This window comes from Benincasa hispida, chromosome 12, assembly GCF_027475165.1.
Source record: "Benincasa hispida cultivar pf3 chromosome 12, pf3_genome.v1.1, whole genome shotgun sequence".
NCBI lineage: Eukaryota > Viridiplantae > Streptophyta > Magnoliopsida > Cucurbitales > Cucurbitaceae > Benincasa > Benincasa hispida.
Window position 1 is genome coordinate 30,391,821 of NC_143489.1, and position 15,665 is coordinate 30,407,485.

General features: G+C 33.0%; 1 protein-coding gene across 1 annotated transcript; it reads right to left on the reverse strand.

Moving 5' to 3' along the window:
- Positions 1 to 9,536: 9,536 nt before the first annotated feature.
- LOC120067916 (EF hand calcium-binding protein family) lies at positions 9,537 to 10,503 on the reverse strand. Its single transcript, XM_039019545.2, has one exon. It carries the CDS (start codon positions 10,224 to 10,226, stop codon positions 9,669 to 9,671), a length of 558 nt encoding a protein of 185 aa, XP_038875473.1. The 5' UTR covers positions 10,227 to 10,503; the 3' UTR covers positions 9,537 to 9,668.
- Positions 10,504 to 15,665: the final 5,162 nt, after the last annotated feature.

The following is a 15,665-nucleotide window of genomic DNA, read 5'->3' on the forward strand; positions in this document are numbered from 1 at the left end:
ATTCTGTCAAAGCTATAAGATTTGATCGCAGTGTCAAACCTTATATTCCAGGATCTGGATGCTTGTTTCAATCCATAAATTGATCGATTAAGCATACAGACTTTCTGCTCCTGTCCTTTTTCGATGAACCCTTCTGGTTGAGACATAAAAATACTTTCATCAAGATAGCCATTCAAAAAAGCTGTCTTGACAACCATTTGCCATATCTATTGGTCATAATATGTAGCAATGGAAAGAAGTATTTTATTGACTTTATCATGGCAAAAGGAGAAAAAGTTTCTTCATAATCAACTCATTCTCTTTGGGTAAAGCATTTTACCACGAGTCTAGCTTTATAGGTTTGCACCTTGCCAGTTTGATCTTGTTTTCTCTTGTAGATCCATTTGCAACCTATAGGTGTAACCCCATGTGGTTGATCTACAAGTTCCCAGACAGAGTTGAAGTACATAGACTCCATTTCATCATCCATGGCTTTTATCCATTGTTCCCTATCAACATCTTCCATTGCCTTTTCAAAGGTTAATGGATCCTTTAAACCATCATCCTATATGATGTTTTGAGTTCCTGTTAAACCCATATAGCGTTCAGGTTGTTGGATAACCCTCCTACTACGTCAAGGCATCCTTAACTCTTGGGATGGACATAACGGGACAACAATAGTTGTAGATGGACCAGCTGATCAACAACCCTAGTTGATGTTTTTGTAGCATCTTTAGTCAGTCCTTGTAATATTAGTTTACTGCAAAGTAGATGATTTTTTATATGATCATCTTCCAAAAACGTATTGTTTGTCAATACAAACACTTTATCTTATTGGGGATCATAAAAAATCCTCATTTTGTTTCTTTGAGGTATCCTACAAATGGGCATAATTTTGAACGTGTATCCAATTTCTTAGGATTGTATGCCAACACGTGTGCTGGAAAACCCTAGATACGGAAATGACGTAAACTCGTTTTGCGCCCTTTCTATAATTCATACGGTGTTTCTGAAACACTTTTTGAAGGAACAACGTTTAGAACAAATATTGCAGTCTGTACTGCATACCCCAAGACGATTGAGGTAACTGAGTATAACTCATCATAGATCGAACCATGTCCAACAAGGTTGGATTCTCCTTTTTACAACACTGTTTTGTTGTGGTGTTCCGAAGGAAATCGAAACTGAGATTTCCATGAGCAGCGGAAGCAAGATTATTCCAAATTACAATCATGAATAAACAGTGCATTTACATTTGACTTCAAACAAACGGTTATACAATTCATACAGAGAAATTACAGCATGAATAAACTCAAATGAACAAGAGAGGAAAAATCTACGAACATTTGAAGCCTCGTCTCCACGCTCCGTTGCGCGATCACTCGAACAACATCGACCGCAACACCACAACAACATAACATGAACACTTCGCACTCGTCCTCAACGATCTTCTCGGCACAGACTCTTCGCACTTGTCCTCAACGATCGCCTCGGCCACGAACTCCTCAGCAACACGAATGGCCTCCACAGCACTACGAATGGCCTCTAGAAAACCTCGACGCACGTCGAGTTGAGTCTGACACCACCAATAAGGCGACCTTGGTATTCTCAGTATGAGAATCTAAAGGGTGGGCTTTGTTTGGTCTTGGTATGAGGCAGACGAACGGAGGAAACATCGATCGCGTACACGACTGGGCAAGTGGGAGATGTCGGAGACCTATTGTATAGGTCGATGCCCAATCTTTTAGATAAAGCTAAGCGATCGTCTAGCAAAAGCTATGCAATCGTTTAGCTCGGTCTGTCGCCTACAGACTCTACACGATCGTTTACCTTGGGCTAGCGATCGTCTAGCAAAACTATACGATCGTTTAGTAAATATTGCACAATCGTTTAGCTCTACTCTGCATGATCGTTTAGCTCGCCCACCCGTCGTTTAGTAAATCCGAATTTACTTGACGAATTTGTGAGTTTCTTTTGCGTGGAGAGAAAACTCAAAACTTTTTCAATCTTTTGTAAAACCTCTTTTCAAAATAGGAAAACCAATTTTCCTTTTAAACTCACGGTTACCATGATTCAATAACCACCCACTACTTTGGTTATTTAAAAGAAAAAAGAATTAATTATCCAATAATTAATATTATTATAAACATAAATGATAACCAAGTTATCATACTATATCTATAACCTATAGTTTTAATATTTCATCTCATGAAACATATAAACGATAGTTCTTTTTCTATTCCATGGTACTTAATGTAAATCTAATTTACATCAATCCTTCACTAGATGTATCTTATACATCATATCGATTATATCATATATAATCAAAATACCTCTTGTCAATTTGAACATTTCAAATCAACATAAAGAACTAATCCTTAACTGAATCCATTGAGCTACCAAGGGAACCTCATGGACTTGTAGTTCAAAGCTCCAACGGTACGTGAATAACTGACTAAACTCTTTAGTCGCGGGATCCACCATCCGTTAACTGCCAGGCACTCCATTAGAGACCGATAGCTGATATTTTCTTACCATAAATATATTATGTGTCCATCTTAACCAATGAGCAGTGCGGCAACCCTTCACAGATCGCTCATAAGTACAGTTGGGCCAATAACTGTTATACTTCTATAGTTACATCTGTCTCCTTAAGTACCACTGATCCCTCTAATGAACATAAGTCATAGTCCTACTATGACTGAGTCTTCTCTTCCAAAGAGAAGCTGTGGCCACTATGTTCAAGCCCCGAAATCAGCCCTTAAGGGAGCAATCTCTCTACTTATCCCTGCTCTAGGAAACGAGTGAATTCCATCTTATGGATTGAGTTCCCAGCTCTCAGATCAGACGAGTCCCCAAAAAGGTAGACATGTTGAGTTGGCAATCTGGCCACCCTCACCTATACTAATCAAAGAACTGTTCTCAAAGGCAGAAGTTCCCAAAATACTAAGAATTGAGGTCGTATCACCTATGGTCGTTTAGGTTGAACCAAAAAGATGGCACAAACAGAACATTCTAAAGAACATGACCATCAAATATGAAAATCGAGCCAATAAAGTAAAAAGAAATTCGAGTGTGATCAGGTAAGAAAACAATCATTCTAGAAACAGAGGTAAGAGTTAAGAAATAATCCTTGAAGTAACAAATATGTGTAGTAGCACCTGAATCTAATATCCAAATATCAAAGGAATAGGTTGAGAAAGTGTTGGGGTTGATGCCCTAAACTCTCGTTGGGTCCTGTAGTTTGTAAACACTGTACTGAACAAACGCTTATGATGTAATAATATATGATATTTTTCTTAACTATTGTCTATGGAACATTGGATTTTTTATTTATTTTACCACAAACCAATAAACTAAGATCTCTGTGTGTTGTTGTAACTTGAGCATGTATGTGGAGACATACAGGTGGATCATGTCTTAAGTGATAACCAAAATGGTATGTAGTATATGGATATAGAAGGGAAACCTTATCCTGCTAATGCTACGGATGCGGCCCGCTTTGTAGAATAGTTACAAGTGTTGTGACTTGCTATAGATGGTTTGATCCTAATCATTCATGTGGAGACATGTGAGCGGGGGGCATCCTATACGAAGGAGTTTGTATAAGACCGGACCACAAAGTGTTATAGTCTCGTTATATAATACCGTTCATGAAAGAGACTTTACTTCACTAGGATGACCATAGGTAACATGACCTCAATCCTGAGTGAGTTGGGAACTTCTGTCTTTGAGGGCGATCCTTTAATTTGCATGGGTGCAAGTGGCCAGATCGCCGACTTAAACCTACCACTTTGGGGATTCGTCTGATTTGGGAGCTGAGAACTCAGCTACACAAAATGGAATTTACTCCTTTCCCGAAGTAGGGGTAAGTAGATAGATTGATCCCTTAAGGGATAATTCGGGGGCTTAGACGATGTGGCGCTACACACCTTCTCATGGTCCGAGAGGTGTTCACACATTAGAGGGATCAGTGGTACTTAAGGAGTTAGATGTAACTGTAGGGGCAAAACGGTGAATTGGCCAAGTTGTACTGACGAGCATCTATGAAGGGTTATCGTATTGTTGATTGGTTATATCCGATGGACACAAAAATATATCTGTGGTGAGAAGAGAGCAATTGTCGGTCTTTAATGAAATTCCTGGCAGTTAACGGGTGGTGGATCTCGTGGCTAAAGAGTTTAGTCAGCTGTTCACGTACCGTTGGAGCTTTGAGCCATAGGTCCATAAGGTCCCCTTGGTAGCTCAATGGATTCAAGTTGAGAATCAATTTTTGGGTCGGTTTGAAGTGTTCAAATTGACAAGAGGGAATTCGATTATATATGATATGATTGAACTGGTCAATTATATATGATATAGTTGACATAATATATGAGATACATTAATTGGAGGAAAATGATATAAATATGATTTATATCTAATGGAGGAGAAAAGAATTATGGTTTAAATGTTGCATTTGATGTGATATTAAAATATAGGTTATAAATATAATATGATTATATTTGTTTTTTTAATTAAACAATTATGGGATAATTGTTGCCAGTTTTTTCTCTGTAACCGAATGAGTTAGTGGAAGGTTGCATTCAGTTTTCGTAACTGAAGAATAAAATAAAAATGATTTTCATTTTGCAAGTGATAAGATATTCACTCACCAATAGAGTACACTGTCCATCGCCTAGCAAACTGAGAGCATACACGACAACTCAAAGTTTACTAAACGATTGTGTACACGCGCACATTTACTAAACGATTGTGTACACGTGCACATTTACTAAACGATCACATAGAATTACCTAAACGATCGTATAGCTTTTTCTAAGCGATCTCGCGCTCGAGCATTTTACTGAACGATCGTCTATACGATCAACCCCAATTTACTACACGATCGTGTACCTCTACCTAAATGATCAAGCATCCGTCTATGTCATAGACATCCGATATCTCCCATTTGCTTGGTTGTGGTAAACGACCGTTCCTTCTTCCTTCCCTCTACCAAATCCAATAGAGCCCACATCTCCTAGATTCTCACTTCGAGAATACCGAGGTCTCCGAGTGGTGGTATCCTTCATTGTTTCCTTGTTCGTGAGGAGTCCGTTCGGGGGTAGATGACAGCGAGATTTGGTGGACGAGCAACAATGAGATTTGTGGATTGACGAGAGCGAGATTTCAAAGAAGAAAAGTTCTTCAACTGGTATGTCTTTCGTTCCTTTGTTGCTTAAAGTTCAAAGCATGTCGTAATTTATTGTTAGATGTATAACTTGTATGTTTGATTGTGAATGCGATATTTCTGTCACAATGAGTTTGGAATGATCTTGCTTCCGCTTAAAGGTACTCTTTGATCAGAGTTCCTTCAAAAAGAACCACAAGCACCTGAATGTGCGATGAAGCAACAATCGATGAGGTCGATGGTTCAGAAGCAACCTTGTTCTTTGATAGATGAGTTTGTAACATTGCTAAGAGGCCTTGAAACTGCTCGGGAGTAAAATTCATTGAGAATTTGAGGAAGACGTTTTAGATTTGGAAGAAGTAAGCTTCGACTGATGATAACTAGACGGATAGCCATGTAGTTTATAACATCGATCAGCTGTATGGCAAGGAATGTTACAGTATGTACAAAGAGGATGTTCCTTCTTCTTCAATGTATTGGATTTTGCAGCGGAAGTAGTCGAAGGAGAATTTGCAGTAGGAGAAGCGCTTTTGCCAATGAGAGAAGTTGCGTTGGTTAAGGAAGGAGACGGAGAGATACTAGATAAACTCCATTGCTCGACTTCTTAAGTGACCAATGAAAAAGCTTGCTGAATAGTTGGCTCTGTCTCCATTAACAACAATTATGTGTGGATTTGAGAAAAAGAATAATTCAATCTCATGAGAAAAGCCATGACATACTCGGTTTGGAAATGATCAATGAGATTTTTGACTCCTCCACATGTACATTGAGCACAAGTACAAATCGGACGGTAGGATGCAAGTTCATTCTACAAAGTCTTCAATTTAGCGAAATAGGTTTTAACTGAGTGTTGATCTTGAGTGAGATTAGAGAGTTCACGACACAATTGAAAAATAAAGGACGAATTTTGCATTGATATCTATTTTGAAGATCAAGCCATGGTGAAAAAGGAGAAAAGACAATTGAAGGCCCGGGGGCAGGAATTGACGCTGGTTGCGACTTCCTTAGAAAATGCATTCAAGATCCAAGTAGTTACAACACTGTTGCAGATGATCCATGAGTTGCGAAGATCTCCAGTAGGTTGAGGAAGAGTTCCATTAATAAAACCTAATTTGTTCTTCACTGTAAATCCAAGGATCATCGAACAGCTCCATGAAGTATAATTGGATTCTGTTAGCAGATTCTAGACAAAAACCAAGATCGTGCTATCTGAATGATGGAGAAAATACAAACTTGCATATTGCTCAATGATGGATTGAATGACAGGAGTAGACTGATACGATGTGGAAGAAGACGAGGGAATGATCGGATCAGTCGTGAGAATGGGAATATTCGTCATGCGAGAAGATTGGAGAAAAAACTCAACTGATACCATATTAAGAGAGAAACATATCATAGAAAAAAGATTCATTGATAGCCAAAGTCAATGGGCATAACGATACCATAATAAATAAAGCAGAAAAAATTGGCTCATTTATTTATTTATTTGACTAAATTTTACAAGCAAATTCAGTTATGTCCTTAAAGTTTTTGAAAAAAAAATCATTGAAATCCATGACTTAAAAATTGGAAAACATATATGACATTTTTAGAGTCAATTTGGATTGATTAGAAAAACTTTCATTTTCAAAATATTTATTTTTATTTAAATTCTTTTGATAAAAAGAATTTAAGATAGAAGATTATTTGAAAAGTTAAACCAAACACATCCTTAATTTTATAGGCATATGAAATAAATAGAAATGAAACTGTGCTAAAACCTACTCCACAGGAGTATTTTGTATGGTTGAATCTATTATCTTTCCTTTATTTTCACCCAACAAAAATTTGGTCAATCCCATTCAATTTTTGGAATAGTTACTTTAGATCCCATTTGGTAATTATTTGGCTTTTAAACCTATAGATAATATCTCTACCTCCAAATTCTTCATTTGTTATCAAATTTTTACCAATGGTTTAAAAAACCAAACCAAAATTTTAAAATTTTAAAAAGTAGGCCTTATTTGGTATCCATTTGATTTTTTGTTTTTGTTTTTGAAAATTAAGCTACAGACAATATTTTCACTCCAAATTTCTTCTTTTGTTATCTACTTTTTAAGTATAGTTTAAAAAACCAAGTCAAATTTTGAAAACTAAAAAAAGTAACATTCAAAAACTTGTTTTTGCTTTTAGAATTTGGCTAAAAATTCAACTATTGTATAGTTAAGAAATATGCAAATCATTGTAAGAAATAGGGAGGGAATAGACTTAATTTTCAAAAAACAAAAACCAAAAATAAAAAACGAAATGGTTATCAAATGAGGCCATAGCTTTTAAATTTTTTTTTTTTTTTTTTTTTGTTTTTGGAATTTGGCTTAGGGTGTATCTGGGTTAGATTGGGTTGGGGATATTTTTTGGACCAATCCAAAAATTCGGGTTGGTTGAGTTTTATAACTTATTATACCTTATTTTTTCTTTTTAATTAAAAATATATAAATTTATATATAACACATGATCAATAACTAAAATCTCATAAAATTCAAATGTTAAATACAAATATCTATTATTTTATTTCAGACTTTAAACAAAGACAAATATTATAATAATTTTAAAATAAAAATATTAAAAATTCACAAGTTAATCAATACAAAGTAATCAAACTTTAAACAAATATATATATATAAAATTTGGGTTGGGTTGGGTCAACTCAAATTTTTTTAATCACGACCCAATCTAATCCAGAAAAAATTTAACTAACTCGATCCAGGAACAAAACTAATCTAACCCAATCTTTAGCTTATTTTTTAAAAATAAAAAATAAAAAATAAAATGATTACTTAACGAAACTTTAATAATTTGCAATTATTTGATCAAATTATATCATTTCTTCTCCATCGTAGAAAGGGGAAAAAAAAAATAATAATGCCAGCCCATTTCTATTTTTTTTCCTGTGCACATATATGTTAGAATGTTATATTTAAATTTTAGTTAAGAGTTTATTTGAATTTTTTTAATATTTAAATAGAAGAATATGGATTATTATATTACAATTTAGGACCTAAATAATTTGAATTTTGTTTTATGTTTTCAGAATCATTAAATTCAGCAAATATATATTTGGTTAGATAACAATTTTGTTTTGAAAACTATTTTCGAATTTTAGGACCCAAATAATGCAAATTTTGAAAAAAAAACATTTTTACATTTTCATTATATCTAGATTTTGAATTTTAAATTTTGAATTTTGTTTCGAAAACTATTTTCGGATTTTGTGATTCTAACAATGGAAATTTTGAAACAACATTTTATATTTTCATTGTATCTAGATTTTAAATTTTAAATTTTAAAATACAAAATTATATTATCATTAATGTATCAGAGTGGGATATTGTGCTATTATTTAAAAATATTTTCTAGAGTCTAGCGTTTAAAACAATTTCACTAAAATAATTTCCCTCGAAATTATGGTTGCACATTTTTTCGATATCATAATGTGTCTCTTTTTAAATAGATTACAAGATAAAAGAAATTATTCAATATTTAAAAAATAAAATAAAATAGTTTAGCCATAAAAACTTTCAAAAATCTATTTTGTACTTCTGAAACTTGTTTAGGACTTGAAAAGTCTAAAAAGATGGAAGGGGTGAACGAAGAAGGTGTATGTCAATGCAAGCTTAATTAACAACCATAATATGTTTTCATTTATGTCTCGGTTTTTTTTTTTAAAATTTTTTTTTTTTAAAACAACTATTTAGAAACACAAACTTCTCTTGAAAAAAAGGACCATTTTATATAAATAAATATAGATACATTTGAGGAAGTAATTAAAAATTTATTATTTTCTTGAGTTAAATATCTATGTATATTTTTGACAAAATTCTAAAAATAATTTATATTAGTTAATAAACATGGTATTTATATTACAATGATATTAGTGGCATTTTAGCCACGTTTTTATAGATACTACCAAAAAACCGAATTTTGAAAGATCTACTTAGATACAAATCATGGTAAGAAATGAAAACTGATTTAATTTTTAAAAACAAAAAACAAAAAACATAATACTTAATTTTCAAAAACAAAAAAAATGAAAGAGATACGAAACTGAATCTTAATGATAAAAAAATTCACCCCATGTCAATGTGGAACCATAGAAATGATAGAAATTTTGACATTTCAACAAAAATTTAATACTATGATTCTAGTAAAGTTGGGTAGGTAGAAAATATAATATCTCAACCATCTCCAATATTAAAATTTCAAATTTAATGCATTTTTTTTTCTTCTCTTTGGAATACAAAAAATGTGTAACAATTAATTAATAATTAGGAAATTTGAATAGAGTTGATAAGTCTTTCCTCCCAACCTACCCCATTAATGGTATTAAAAATTGAAAAAAGAAAAATTGCAATTTCTACTAAATTTGTTTTCAATTAGAATTAAAAATCAATTACAAACAAATAATTCCTAATTTAGATAATAAAGGAACGGAAAAGGTTAGCAAAATAGCTAATTTACTCATAATTATCAATTAGCATTAAAATTAACCATTGAAGCCTTGCGATCGAGAACCGCTCATCATCATCACTTTGAATTCATCGAAACTAATCATACCGTCACCGTTTTTATCGACGCCGGTAATCATCTTGCGGCAGTCCGCCAAAGAACAATCATCGCCCAAGCTTTTCAAAACCTCGTGTAATTCTTCGGCCGTGATGGATCCGTTTCCGTCAATATCGTAAACAGAGAAGGCGTCCTTCAGATTCTCAAGCACCTCATCGGAATCAACGCCCTTGGTATTGAGTTCGATAAACTCGTCGAGGTCAATGTAGCCATCGCCGTCGGCATCTACCTCCTTAATCATGTTCTGAAGCTCCTCCTCGGTGGCCGGTTGCCCTAGGCTCCCCATAATAGATCCGAGTTCAGAGGAACAGATCTTACCGTCGCCATTGACATCGAATTTCTTGAAAACTTGCTCGAGTTCGGCGATTTGCGCTCGGGAATTGAGAGATCCGAGAATCGGAACGGTGGTAGATCCAAGCGGTGAATCGGTGGAGGAATGGGATTTCTTCTTCCTGGAGAAGAGAGATTTGAATCCCATGATTACAGAGATTCGTTCGAAAAGAGGGGAAAATCGATGGATTAGAGACAAGGATTAGGAGAAGAATTAGAGATATATAAGGAGAGGGATTTGGAAGAAACAGAATTGGAGAAGGAAATGGAGATTGTAACAGATTGAAATCCCATGGAATTTGATTTTCCAAATTTAGAGAGAGAAAAGGGATTAAGCTTTCGCTTCAAATGGAAGCACATGAAAATTTTAATGTAAGTCATGCAAAGCATGTTAGTCAATAATAATAATGAACCCAACCATTTATAAATCTATCAATAATAAATATATAAGTGTTGTCAAAGGAACGGATATCAATAAAATATAACATTAAAATAAATACAATATAATATAATAATAAAATAAATTAAACATTATATATAAATTAATAAAATACAAAATAAGAAATTTATCTAAATTCTTCGCTTTCTCAAATTTTCATGAAATTTGTTCTATGTCTACCAAAAATATGATAAAAATCTATTATTATAATATTTATAATAATAAGAGGAATTTTCAAAAATAGCCAAATAACAAAATTTAATTATAATTATGTATTAATGTTAATCACTCATATAAACTTATATAATTTTATCATGCATAGAGATTGATAGAAGTTTATCGACATATAAAAACTGATGAAGTCTATTAATATCTCTATAAATGTTATTTTTGCTATTTCTATGAGTAGGTTAGCATTTTCTTATCTGTGAATTTTTTTTATATTTTTAAAATTAATAATAATTCGAACATAAAAATTTATTTAAGGCATGATAAGTCTTAGCAATTTTGTAATAGTTTTTAGATCACTCGAATGTAACTTGAAAACTTAATTATAATATATAAACATAAATTAAATTGAAAATCTCAACAACCATAAAAATATATGTTAATATGAATTCTTAAGAGAAAAAATGAAATGAAAAATGAAACAAATTTTCGCTTGTTGTTTCATGTTAATTGTTTATTATTTATATGTTTAGCAAAAAGGAACAGAAACAAAAATGTATTTGATAATGGCCGTTTCTATTTTTTTTTCTTATTTTTTCTTTGTCTTATCAAATATCTTTAATGGTATTTTAAATTCAAGTGTTTGATGACAATTACTTTATTACTTTTCTTTTTCCCCCCTTGGAAATTCATATAAAATAACTTTTTTTTTTTTTTTAAAAAAAAATCTTTTAAGTTTTTTTCTTAATTAAAATTCAGTTGAAGAACATCTTGATTGGTGTTTGAGATTTTTAGTCTAGTTTAATTTTATATTTTGTAATTAAATTTGAGTAATCTAAAGACCCTAATTAGTTAAATTCTAAATTTTGTAACAAAAATTTATATACACTGAAAATAAGGATTAAGACAAAGGTTGTTTTCAAATATAGGAAAATAAACTAAAATATTTATCAATATAGCAAAATTTTACAGTACGATATATTACTATCTGTGTCTATATCAAGTATCATTAGATGGATAGTAGTCTATGAAGGTCTATCACGGATAGACGATGATATTTTACTATTATTTGTAAATATTTTTAACAATATTTTCATTTAAAATAATTTTTCTTTAAGACAAACTATTTCTTTTTTTATAAAATGAGATTAGAGAACTAGTTCAACATTTTCAATAGAAGCAAAACAATATTAAAGAAAAAAAATAGAGTGTCTGCGACGTTGAAAAAACAAAACAAAATACCTTAGAAACAAAAAAAAAAAAAAGGAAGCGTTTCCAAAATTTATCTGAATAAAGAAAATAAATTAAAAAAAAAAAAGAAAGAGAGAGAGAAATTAAAAGGACCTTAATATTAATATTGTTGTTTTCAAAACTTATTAGAGAAACATTGTTGTTTTGAAACTTATTAGAGAAATATTGTTATTTTGGGAGTTCGAGGCTAGAAGTCGAGGGTTGAGGATTCGACTAATGTAGAGGTCGAACGTTGAGAACTCGACAAACAAAGAAAAACTTGGAAACAATATGTAAATTAGGGTTGTCGAGGGTTGAAGTTTCGACATACATAAATCGAAACTTCAACCATCGACAAGGAAAAGGAAATCTCGCTAGTTTTGACATACATAAGTCGAAACTTCAACCCTCGACAAGGAAGATAAGTGGGTGAAGCAGATTATAAGAGAGAGCGAGATTGTAGGAGAGAGCGAGATTGAAAGCGAGATTGTATGAGAGAGTGAGATTGTAGGATGGGACAATCTCCAACGTCTATGGAATGTATGCGTCTCGCTCTCTCCTACAATCTCACTCTCAATTTTTTTTTATAAAGTTGTACATTATTCTTTTAATTAAGTTGTACATTATTCTTCTAATTAACTTGTACATTATTCTTTTAATTAACTTGTACATTATTCTTTTAATTAAGTTGTACATTATTCTTTTAATTAAGTTGTATATTATTCTTTTAATTAAGTTGTACATTATTCTTCTAATTAAGTTGTACATTATTCTTTTAATTAAGTTGTACATTATTCTTCTAATTGAGAAACAAATATTTTTTTAATTGAGAAATAAATATTTTTTTTTTCAGATCATGGTTTTAAACCCAGGACTTGTTGATCCCGATGTTTTGTACGACCAGTCCATTCATCGTTCATCTGTTGTATGGTGAGATCGTACTATTGGAGAAATATCTTGCAGGTGTCGAGAGGTAGTTCTCTAGCGCACTATCCCGCTCCACCCTCGAATACTACCGCTACTGCGCACATCTGGATTCTATGGGTTGCCAGATTAGGATTTATTCAGTTAGACTGGCATCTGATCACAGCCTTGGTCGAGAGATGGAGGCCCGAGACGCATACATTTCATATGTCTGTTGGAGAGTGCACTATCACTCTACAAGACATAGAAGTGTAGTTGGGGTTACCTGTTGACGGTGAGCCTGTCACCGGAGTGATGTACGATGATTGGTTAGAAGTTTGTCAACTGTACCTCGGTGCGACCCCACCTGCCGATAAGATTAAAGGATCGAGGTTAAGTTTAATATGGTTAGGAACACAATTTCGTGAGTTCACAGATGATGTAGACGAGGAAACCGTCATAAGATGTGCGCGAGCATATATACTACAAATAATGGGTGGAAGTCTATTTTCAGATAAATCAAGTCATTTTGTTCACTTGATGTTCCTGCCACTATTAGCTAACCTCCATGATGCGGGGCGGTATTCGTGGGGTGGAGCATGCTTGGCATGGTTGTATAGACAACTATGCAAAGCAACAAGACCTGAGGTTCGAGAGATAGCTGGACCTCTCATACTTTTGCAACTATGGGCTTGGGAGTAATTTCCAACAATGGCTCCACAGCTACAACATGTTAATGACGCTCAGTTAGTTGGACGAGCCTAAGGTTCTCGGTATGTTGTTTTAATTCAATTTAATTTTTATATCACTGATCTAGTTAATTTAAATTCTAAATTATCAATTTAAAAATTTAGGTGGAGAGACAAATTTTGTGTGACTAGGACAGCCACATATGTAGTCAGCCAGTATAGATACATGTTTGATCTGCTTCAACGGTACATTACACTAAACCTAATTGATTATTTTATACACATTTTTATTGTATTTGTCTTTAATATTCTCTAATATAATATTTTGTTTTCAGGTTATTTGGGAGTCGTACAAAATTATTATGCATACTTTGCCTAATTTTTGTACGAATGGTCAAAACATATGGCAGACGATGAGTCCTCTCATATGTTTTCACATTGGTGAGTGGCATCTTCCTGACAGGGTGATGAGACAATTCAGTTTTCAGCAGAATGTCCCATCGCCTTGTAATACTGAACCCGTAGTGCATGATATTGACCTAAGGACTGGAGATTGGTCCGAAAGAGTTGTACATTTAGAAGTGCGATGGCACTATCGTGCAAGGTTTATTGCAGTGGGGGTTTCTCTTGAATAGTTTGACACAGATGTCATTCCAGAATATATTCATTGGTATAATAATATTATAAGGCGCTACGTCACTCGTCTGGGAGCAGCTGTGGGTCATCTGGTAAATGAATATTATCTAATTATTTTTAATTTAAATTTATTTTAAATATTGTCTAATTTTTTTTATAATTCACAGAGATCAAACAACCGTAGACTCCGTGAGGTTGTGAATGATCCGAACCAGTTCTTGCTATATGTAGTGACAACCAAAGCTATATGGAGGAAATTCATTATATGTACAATATACCTATTGTTCCTCCATCAGCTTCTAAACGTAGAGGACCTGTTCGGGAAGAGGATGAGTTTGATGAGGTTGACATAATGTGGAAGAGTTGCCCCCTATGATGCAGACGCAGAGTCAAACTGATTATGTTAGTCCGATGATGATGATGCCAGCATTTAGTTCAAGACATTATGACTCAGAGGCTGATCCTTCGTCTTCATACATGCATGAACATGGTCGGGGTCGTGGAGAGCATAATGAATATTTATATTATGAAGCGCCTGCAGAGGTACCAGAGCAACATCAAGAAGAATCCGAGCAACCTCAAGTTCGAAGTCGACGATGACAACCAGCTCGAAATCGACGACGTCCGCCTTGTGGGACACATTGATTTTTGTAATTATTTTTATATAAATGAGGTATTTAATTTACATTTTTTTAAAAAATTTTTATGAGATTTTTTTTTTTAAATTTATTCTTTTTATATATTATGAATAGTAATTATTTTGATATAGAAGCTTTTAAATGTCATTGACATAAATAATAACATCAGATAGTCTAAATCTAAAAAGTTAGGTAAAAAAAACTTCAATATTCAAATTTACATATTTTAGATAATAATTTGGGGACATAATAAATCAAATCAACACTCAAAACCTTCACATGCAAGTCTATAAATAAGACTGTATTATTGATATAAAGAACAGAAATTTTAAGCACAGTAGTGAGGTCAATAGTTTAAAAGATTTTACAATAATGATCTTGGATTCCTTTTGTACATTTGGTACCAAGATTTTGATGGAGTTTTTTTTTTCTTTTTTCTTTTTTTTTTTAAATTATAAATAATAAAATTTTTTTTTTAGAAATTGTTTTTATAAAATGGAAAATAAAAAAAATAAAAAAGAAAGGAAGAAAGAAATAAGAAGGTGGAATGTGTAATAATTAAAAAAAGAAAAAAGGGAAATTTGTACGGATATCTCACTCTCGCTCAAAATTTCACTCTCGCTCTCAAAATCTCAATCTCGCTCTCTCTTAAAATCTCGCTCTCTCTCATAATCTCGCTCTCTCTCTTACTCTTCCCTCTTTCGTTCTCTCCACATCAAATAATTATGAGGAAGGTCTCTAGAATGATAATTAAACAGACTCAATAATAATGTTAGGGCAAGGTCGAGGGTTCAAAGTTCAACGTGCTAGGTCGAATTTTCAACCCTCGACTTATTTAAAAAAAAACAACAACAATATTTTTACAAATAGTTTGAAAACAACAA

What these genes read in the sequence shown, in the direction of transcription:
- LOC120067916 (XM_039019545.2), bottom strand. Translation starts at nt 10,226, where the DNA reads ATGGGATTCAAATCTCTCTTCTCCAGGAAGAAGAAATCCCATTCCTCC.